Source organism: Poecilia latipinna, unplaced genomic scaffold (genome assembly GCF_001443285.1).
Source record: "Poecilia latipinna isolate Pla-1442-1.1 unplaced genomic scaffold, P_latipinna-1.0 Scaffold361, whole genome shotgun sequence".
Taxonomy (NCBI): domain Eukaryota; kingdom Metazoa; phylum Chordata; class Actinopteri; order Cyprinodontiformes; family Poeciliidae; genus Poecilia; species Poecilia latipinna.
The window spans coordinates 113,265-122,753 of record NW_015112977.1 but is presented as its reverse complement, the minus strand read 5'-3'; the positions used below and the strand labels follow the sequence as shown (position 1 = coordinate 122,753).

At 34.6% G+C, this 9,489-nt stretch overlaps 1 protein-coding gene and 1 long non-coding RNA gene across 4 annotated transcripts in view; one reads left to right on the top strand and one right to left on the bottom strand.

Annotated features, from left to right (window-relative positions):
- The first annotated feature begins 1,138 nt into the window (after positions 1–1,138).
- LOC106949747 (butyrophilin subfamily 3 member A3-like) lies at positions 1,139–7,427 on the top strand. 3 transcript variants are annotated; one of them, XM_015036224.1, is made up of 11 exons: positions 1,139–1,405; positions 1,570–1,632; positions 3,319–3,690; positions 3,772–4,062; positions 4,359–4,454; positions 4,562–4,597; positions 5,307–5,333; positions 5,616–5,639; positions 5,742–5,786; positions 5,875–6,500; positions 7,103–7,427. In XM_015036224.1, the coding sequence occupies exons 1-11, from the start codon at positions 1,402–1,404 to the stop codon at positions 7,103–7,105; spliced, it is 1,587 nt and encodes a 528-aa protein (XP_014891710.1). In that variant the 5' UTR covers positions 1,139–1,401; the 3' UTR covers positions 7,106–7,427. The 3 variants fall into 3 exon arrangements, with proteins under 3 accessions (XP_014891710.1, XP_014891709.1, XP_014891711.1); XM_015036223.1 differs by having other exon boundaries at positions 5,875–7,427; XM_015036225.1 differs by lacking the exon at positions 5,307–5,333 and having other exon boundaries at positions 5,875–7,427.
- Positions 7,428–8,087: 660 nt separating this feature from the next.
- Positions 8,088–9,489, bottom strand: part of LOC106949750 (uncharacterized) — a 3,273-nt gene continuing 1,871 nt past the window's right edge. Inside the window, exon 2 of the long non-coding RNA XR_001425444.1 lies at positions 8,088–8,622. This is a non-coding gene — a long non-coding RNA (uncharacterized LOC106949750). The remainder of the gene's footprint in view (positions 8,623–9,489) is intronic.

Sequence of the window (9,489 nt, the reverse complement as noted above, 5' to 3'; positions counted from 1 at the left end):
TCATTTTATTAAGCAAAAAACAGCACCAAACAAGATTAAACAAAGATTAAATCTATATATATGATGTGCTTACAGGAATGAACGTTCAAAATATATTATCTAAACAGTTTTTCTCAGAAATTAACCATTTTCTCAGGAATTTAAAGAAGGGTTTTTTGGGGGTTTTTTTATTGAACCACAAGTTATGAGACCTGGAAATATTGTAAAGGGGAGAATTTGGGAGACGGAAGAATTCAAATAGCCTAAACCGTTAAAACATAAATTTCTTCAGAAAATCATTAAAGCTGAACAGCCAGAATGGTCATGGGATCTTGTTGTGCTAAAACCCGGTGAACTGAACTGGATCTCTGAAGCCGTTCTTTTCTCAAGCTTGGCTGATGCAGGGATCAACTTTGTCACAATAGGTATTCAAACTGAATAATTTCTGTTAAGATAATCATTCATTTATCATTTAATACAGTGTTGGTCAAATTAATTCTGACTCTAATGGGCAAGGTTCCAGATATAAAGAGCCATCAGGAGGCCTCTATCAGCCAATAAAAAGCAGCCGTGACGAAACGTGTATCTTGTGCTGGTCCTATGTGAAGTGAATTATTTTCATTTTCTTATCAAGTTCTTTAGAAATAAGATGGGGGGAAAAAAGAATGTAAACAATATCATTGCAGATAAAATGCAATCTACAGCCTGAAGTTGTTTATCCTTTAACTTTTCCAACACGTTATGAATCTACTGAGTAAATACACACCTTCCCTTCAGAGTTTAACATATTAATCATCATTTAAAGTCATTTAATCCTTAATCATTTGAAAAAGCTATCTGAATTCCTAAATTCTGAAACATAAGACATATTTTGACATGCATATACATTTTATACTGCAAAAATATAATTAAGTAAGTTAAAACAGACATATTGCTGGTATATATTACAATATACTATTTATATTTTTCAGCTCAGAGCATCAGCTCATTAAAACCTGATCTTTAACACCACACTGTTGTAATAGCGCCTTCAATAACATTTGCGAAAATGAATTAAATGTTTTTGAATACATTGTATAAGAACTACTCCGACGGAGGTGTTAGGCATCCGAGACCCTTTTCCTTTAAGACATTTTCATAGCGACTGTAACGCAACACCAGCGTCTCCGCCCCGCCGAACCAACTTGGGCGGCATTTTTTGCAGTCGAAAGTGAAAGTAGAACAGACTTCTGGACGTCCATTTTACATCTAAGGCTTATTTTAACCACTAAAGGCTGTGAACGCGGATTTCAGGTCAGACTGACCTCCTCGTCTTGAATCACGCCCAAACGCGCCTCGTCAGAAAGAATCCATATCCGCTTTTTGTTTTTGTGTGTGTGTGTGTGGATATTACGTCACCTTGGATTCGCTACAAAAGACACAATGGGTAGGCCGAGGGCTACATACGCTGCTGTAGCTTGTAAATATTACCAAGATTTAATTCCGCCGTTTTAAAACTGCCCTCATCTCCAGGTTATGAGGGACAAATCTTGTTTGTCTTCATATAATTTCTGCTGTAGTTTATTGTATATATTTTTTCCCTCATTCCAGATAATCGGATGATTCACTTTTATTTTCTGGCGCTTCTTTCCTGCCCATGCTGCTTCGCTCCAAGTAAGTCTCTTTCATCTGTAAATCTCCTCCCCCTCCTGTCTGAGTCATTACTACGAAAAATAATCATTATTAACTTATCTGTTTATGTGAGTCACTTGCTCCCCCCTCATTGATTCTTGGCTTGCTCACCAAATCTTAAAACTCATACAGTTTACTAAACAAAAATGAATTAATTAATCCAGTTTTGGAGTACCACAATCTCCCCTCCAAATTTGTGCACTGAGGGTAAAATGGGAGAAAAAAAAACATTTAAGCTTTTTGTTTACGTGCTCAAAGTTAGCCCATAAAGCTGATTCTGAATTTAATTAATGCTCTTTTGGAGCCAGCAGAGGAAAATGTTGAAATAGCAAATGTTAATGCTGGTTGATAAGTTTGTAAGAGGCATAATTCAAAATAAAATATTATGACACTTTTCATACATTTGACATACCTGGTGCTGCAAAGTCTCATTAATAATCATCTAGGAATTTGTATAATGCAAAGCATTTGGTTTAGAAAACTTATGATAGACAGGAAACTTTTTACTTTAAAACACTTCTTTATATTCAATTTAGTTCTGCTGCAAAATAAAAGAGGGCTGATTAAGATTTACTCCACCATACACTGCCCATCTGTGGTGAGAATACAAAAGAAGCAGCATACAGAAACTTTATGTGGCATGCAATGATGGTATGAGGCTAGTACTTAAAGTGCATAGATGGAGTAGCGTTAGCCATATGTTTGTAAAAAGTTATGAACAAATTAATGTGTAGACTATATGTGTCATGCAATAATGTAATTGCAAGTTTAGTAGACCCTGCACCGCGTCTGTGTGAGGTCAGTGGAACCACTGGGGTCATCATTTATTTGTGACACAGTGAACAATATTATGTGCCGTGTTTATTTTTACTTTATTTTCTACTTTTATTATCTATGTTTCACCTTTTGACTATGTCTGGAATAAAGATATGATGCTGCAGATGATAAATGTTTGGCTGTTGAACTGGACCTCTCAAGGTCACTATCAAGCTAACTTTCTATGAGCAGTTCCACAAATCATTTTGATAAACATTATAATAAAAAGAGAAAAGCTGCATTTCTCTTTTAATCTTGGCTTTTTTCTATTCTTCCTCTTTTTTTCCCTCTGCCCCTGAAGAATAAGTTCTTTTTTGCGTTATTGTTTTGCTAACTTATCTTCTACGGTGCTTTGGAGGTTTGGACGTGCTCTGCACGTTACACTGCAACTAATATTACCAGTGAAGGCCAATAGGGGGACTCTAAGAAATTTTGTATTTTCTCTAGCCCGTATAAAGAATGATTTCTACATTCATTCATGAAATTTAAACATTATAATGAAATTGTGTGTTTTTGTTAATGCAATAATATAGAAATCATGGTCTTTTGGAAACAGCAACACAGTAAAATGTAGTAAAAACAGCAAAAATATCAATTCATAACCAGATTATAAATGTTAGTGGTTTGCATAAAATATTTTTATGTTTTTTTTTTTATGTTTGCCATGCAATGAACCGCAACTATCATTGTTTATTATTTGGGAAACTGATTTAATTATAGAGCATGTGGTCTCCTGGAAAATTTAAGACAGAGTTGAAGTCATAGGAACATTCTACTTTGAAACACTTAACATACTTAATCTAATACCACAACAAAATGAAAAGATGACTCTGATTTTGATTTTCTTATCAGTTTCAGAGACTGTCACGGTTTCAGTAAAGTCTCCTGTCTCAGTCCAGCGAGGTCATACAGCCATCTTACCCTGCTGGCTCACTTCCTCTCAGAGTGCAGAAGATATGGAGGTGCGCTGGTATCAAGGGAGTGATGAGTATGATACTCCAGTCCTGCTTTATAAGGAAAAAGCTTTCGACTATTCATCCCAGAAAGCTTCGTTCGCTGGCCGAGTCTCATTCGGCTTAAAGGAAGAAACATCAGGTGGATTAAAGGCAGGTGATGTCAGCCTGAAGCTGGAAAACGTCACAATTGAAGATATTGGAAGCTACACTTGCTATGTTAGTAGCTCTGTTGCTTATAGCAGTGCATCTATTAGTCTGACTGTGACAGGTGAGAACCATGAAAACAGAACGAGAACAAAACCAAACAGAATGATGTCCACATCAAATGATCATCTTCTTTTTATTCCAGAAACTGGACGCTCTCCTCTCCTGTCAGCAGTGATGAAAGACGATAACAAAGTTAATCTGAGCTGCCAATCTGACGGCTGGCATCCAAAGCCTGAGCTGAGCTGGTCAGACACCAAAACAGCTCTCACACCTGCTAATGTGATGTTCAGCAAAAACTCTGCTGGTTTTTATTCAGTCCATAGTTGGGTTCTGGTCTCCAGTCCCTTTGAGGTCTCCTGCTCTGTTGGGCTCTTCAATGAAGAACCAAAGGAGGCCAGAATGCGTCTGGAAAATCCTCCACCATTACAACAAGGTACGTGGTTTCACCTTCTAGAGCTGCACAATATGTCACAAAGATATTGTCATGTATGTCAAATATATTGACACACAACTTTGCCAAAAATGCTAAAGGTCACATAGAGTACGAAGAACAGATTAGAAAGAGTCGAAAGAAAAAACAGGCATATATTGCACCTGATAGGTTATCGAAATATTGGCCAATATTTCTGATGTTGTTTCTAATATTGTTCAGCCCTATCACCATGTATTCCTTTTTAGTTTTCTATGAGAAAGAAGTCTACTAGAACATGTTTGTTATTTATTATTCAGAGTCGGGATGCATAGCTGAACGGGTGGCCATTGGGATACTTCTGGCTCTGTTAGCAGCATTCGGAGCTCTGTACTTCCTGTACTACAAGAAGAAAGGTAAATGTTTGATTTACATCAGAGAGCATGCATTGATGACAATATTTAAAGATGCTGAGATTTTAATGAGCACTGATTTCATACTTTGTGATATGGTTTCATTTCAGACAACAAGGACAAATCAGGAAATGACACAACTGATGGTAAGAAACACTTCAGACACCTTAAACATATCTGTTTAGAACATTTTTACAACCTTTTTCTAAATGTCATCTTCCTTGTCTTAAAGGAACAATCATGTAGTTTTATATTTTTTTGTGCAGTTTTCAGACTTATTTAGTTATTTTGTGAATTGTATGTGGAGGAAAAACCTTGTGAAGTTTATTATCACAGATGTACAAACATGAAAGATCCCAACATAAGAGACAGTAGAGACACATGTAGTCCCTTATGAAAGTACTTGTGCCCCTCACTCACATTTTGTCACATCTCTAATAAAACTTCAGTGTGTTTTGGGGAAGATTTTACATTATAAAACAATGCTGTGTAGTTCATCACTGGAAAGGTTAAGAAAAAATAATACATGTTTTTCAATATCTGAAAAGATTATCAAACTTATGGAACTCCCTTTACTCTCTCATTCCCAAATAAAAACTGGACCAAACAAATACATTTAGTTTTTTTATATAATGTAATGATGAAGCTTGTAATTCAACACTCAAATTCTTTTTAATGACTAAAACTAAAGAAATAGTAAATACAATTTAATTTTAGCAAATGAAAACTAGAGCTAAGCTGTCAAAATTGGACCTCAATGTCCACCACAAACATCAGCATCATCACACAAACAACAGATATGAGAATAACTGACTGGTTGGAATCACTTCCTAAAGTTTTACTTTTGTCTTTCAGGGGCCAATCTCACAAACATTCCTGAAGGTAAAACAGAAGACATAATTCATATTTACTACTTTTTCTATTTCAGTCAATTCAACATTTAAGGATTCTTATTGTTGTAGATTTGCTCTAGATGTTTGAAGACATGAGAGGAGTGCAATAGAAACATAAAGTTATTACTTATCTTTACAGTGATGTGTTCAGATTTTCAGTCAAATAATATTACAGCTTGTTGATGAACCTCAATCTCATAGAGATAATGTTAAAACTCTTGTATGCATTGCATAACACAACTAAAATATGTATTTCTGTGTCTTCCTTCAGAGAATGAACCACTTCTGTTAAAAGGTAGAACAGATTATTGGAAGCTGCCTGTGTTAATATAATCAAAACCTTTATCATACAAAATCACATTTCTAAGATATTTTCTTTTCTCACTTTTCTGTCCAGCAACATGGCAGCCAGCAGCTCTACTGGAAGCATCCAAGCATTATGGTAATTTTACATTCATTTAATATTATTTTTATTTAGCATTTTACTTCATTATTATATTGATTATAATCTAATTTTCAATTTTTAACAGAGCATGTTCAACTGGTGGACACAGGCAATCCACTAATAAAAATGAAGGATTCTATACTGAGAGATAATGCTGATGCAGAGTTTCCAGATGGAGACAGAGTCACTTGTCTCACTGCAGTCAGAGGATCACCTGGTTTCTCTTCTGGACGACACTACTGGGAGGTTTGCTTAGAAATTGCAAGAAATAAAAGTGCAGACCTCCTCAAGAAGTCCTGGTGGATCGGAGTTACAGATAAACATGAAATCCCTCATGATGAACGTTTGTCTCCAACCACAAAAAATGGTTTCTGGTTCTTGTCTTCTTGCCCCAACGAGGAGGATACTGTTCAGTTTAGCACTGAACCAGAGACATTCATTTATGTTCAGTCAAAACCAAAAACAGTCGGTGTGTATTTGGACTTTGACAACAGAAAACTCTCCTTCTATAATGTGGAAGAGAAATGTCTGATTGGATCTCTGGCAGCTGAATTCACAGGTGAACTGTTCCCACTTTTTAACCCTGGAAAAGGTGACCCCGTAACTATGGAGATATTACAGAGACCTGTGCAGGATCAGTCAAATAACACTGAACCTGCGGAGAAACTACAGAAGGAGGAGCAGAATCAATCAGGTCTGACTGAGAATCCAGTGAAAAAAAGTTAAAAGTGGCACAAATGAAGAAGAAGAGGGGGAAAACGCTGCACAGTGTAATGTTATCCTGCATACAGTAAAGACTAAAGTAAAAGCTAATAATCCGGATAAAATTTGGATTTGGATCAAAATGTACCTTTTGCTCTCAAAGTTTGAGAAAGTACCAAAATGTGTTATAAGTTTAGGTTTTCTAAAATTTAAGATCAACATCAATGGTAACAATTTCTCTTGAGAAACAGTAAATGTCTAAACAAAATGTAAGTTGTGTGTATGTCTAAACTCACTGATACTGGAGCTTCCTTCAGTGGGTGAGTCACACAACGAGAGTATGTTAATTAAATATCTGACATCATTTCACATGTAATTTCTGCTGTATGTGCAGTTAAAGGCAACTCGGATAAATCCAACAAGAGAAAACAATCTTGATGTTTCTACAAATATCAGTTATGAATTCTCAATTAGCGCCGCTGTCAGCTTCTGACCCTAAATTTGCACTTCTTCAAAGTCTGGTTTCATAACCGAGACAGTCAGTCAGTGGACTAATCACTAAAATCACATGTTGCTTTCTCAGAATAGTAACACTGCTCCAACTCGATCAGTAAAATAAATGTACATTCCTGTGTTCCTACATGTGTAAATTCATAATGTCTACATTTGTGGTACCTCTTAGTGAATATTTACTCATAGTTAACTTGATCTTCTACTGTGTTTCAAGTCATTTTTTCTAATTTCATATTAACTGACTTTGATACCTGTTATAAAACAAGCTAATCGATTTTCCTTTTGTCAAGAGGTATTAATACAACCTTTTATACGAGTTGTCATAAATATTTTTGCTATTATTATTTTTGTTATATGTTGAAGCTGTACAAAGCTGTTCATTCTCACTACCATCTATTAAATGTATGTTCTTTGGAAGAGCTATCAAAGTGATGCTTTGACTTTAACTTATAAACTTATATATTTTATGTGATGTTCATTGGATATATGCGTATGTATTTCTGGGGCAACTCAGAAGCTAATCTAGAAGATTTTATCACTGCGTTAGAACTTGTTGGGCCCTCGAAGCATCGGGAGAACATATATACACTTTAATAGCTGAAACATTTTAGCCACAAGAATGGGAAAGCATGAATTATTTATTTTATGGCAGCTCAGTAACATTAGGAGCTTCTTTGAGTCCATGGTGCATCAAAAAGTAGCGACACTTCAACAAGCTATTTTTTATAGTCATATAATATAAGTTGGAAATTTATTCAATCAGCTTGCATGAAACTTTTGAAATCTGCTAAATTATTTTATAAAGAAAACTATAATGCATCTGTTTTTTTTTTGTTTGTTTTACATAAGTTCTACCTTACAATCAAGAAAAGTTATCAAAATTTCAATTGTTTTCAGGAACTGCTTTTAACGTGGATAAAACAGATTGAAATGTAGATTCTACAACATGATTTGAAATGACATTTGGAATAAGAATGTAAAAATGAGAATTAATTGAAATAGACCAAATGTTGACCACTATTTGCCTTCGGACATGGTTTCTTTGTTCAAATTATTCCTGAAGTCTAATCAAAAATATATATATTTTTAAAGGATCCAACCTTCTTATTACAAAATACGATTAATTGAATTAGATTTTGATAACTTTATTTCTGGATCCTTGTTCTGAGTTCAGTTGAAGAGAAGATCAGTAGAAAAAACAGAAACTAATATTTTAAAAATGTTAAAATGTTTGATTTGTATTACTTGATAGTTGGTATCAATTTATAGGGTTTGAGCTTTTTACTCCAAATGCTGACTGTGAAAATGATTTATTACATGGAGTAAAGGTCAAACTAGGCATCTATCTGCTAAAATGGTGGCTAAATATTTCATCTCAAGTGGATGAAATGTTTCATATTTTCAATGCAGAATTTTATGAAATTATGAAGATTTTTTTTTTTTTTAAAGAAGCAGTCTTTTTTTTTTTTTTAAAGTCGGGTTCTTCATCTTTAAGAGTCCCCATTATGTAAAAAGTAATGAAGTATTCATAATAAAAAAAAGGAAATGTTGTATGAGGATGGCTATTTCTTTACTGTAAAAATGCTTCTGGGCAACAAAAATTATACTCTTGGAAAACCTTTTTCTTTTTACACAATAACGAGGCTTTGGTTTGTTGAATGTACATTTTTATATTGACAGTATGTCTCGTTTCTTCATATTTCTATCATTCAGTCCAATAAACAAGACATAGTGAAAGTCTTTAAAACGCCCGTCTTTCTTTAGAGCCTCTTGAAACTAACACTTGGTTTCAAGACACTCTGGAACAAAGGGCTAAAAAAGATACTTCAATAGTTTTATAACACTTTTCTACTATTTGAGTCATTTTAATTGGGAGTATATCTGTTCTTGTCTGAGTACAGTTTCTGATTACTCTACCAGCCTGTAGTAACTTCACTAATGAAGGAGAAACATATTTTAACTAAAAATGCATCAAACACAGAAACACACCTGCTGTTCATAGTGAAGTCAGATTTCTGGTTTGCACTCAGGCTTCCTGTTTCTGATGTTACTCAGTCTGCAGAGCCTGTTGACCCACTTAGAGGGCAAGTTATGCAGTAAAACACTTATCACTGGCAGTAGTTTGCACAGTATTGTATTGTACACATTAACTTCTGAGTCTTGGTTTCAAGAGAAATATGGATTCAGGCAGTTTTTCTACCCAATTTCATTATTTTGTAGTGATATTGTTAATTACTCTCACTCTCCCTCTTTTTTTTTTTTTTGCTTTATTCTTTAATGTACCAAAATTTACACACAAATTTGTAAATTAAGTTCTGTGTTCTTGAGTCTCCCTACTTAAGTAATTTTTTTGATTATTGCTTTTTTTTATTATTCTACACTAAAATCATTTAGTGCTGCTCTTACTTGAGTGAACATTTTTGCCTGCCGTTGCCAACTCTGACTACAACAGCTGTTGTATTTTCATGTCTGAATTTAGAGATGT

Coding starts and splice junctions, on each gene's coding strand:
- LOC106949747 (XM_015036223.1), top strand. Junction 3,691..3,771: donor TATTAGTCTGACTGTGACAG/GTGAGAACCATG, acceptor TTTTTATTCCAG/AAACTGGACGCTCTCCTCTC. Junction 5,334..5,615: donor TCTCACAAACATTCCTGAAG/GTAAAACAGAAG, acceptor GTCTTCCTTCAG/AGAATGAACCACTTCTGTTA.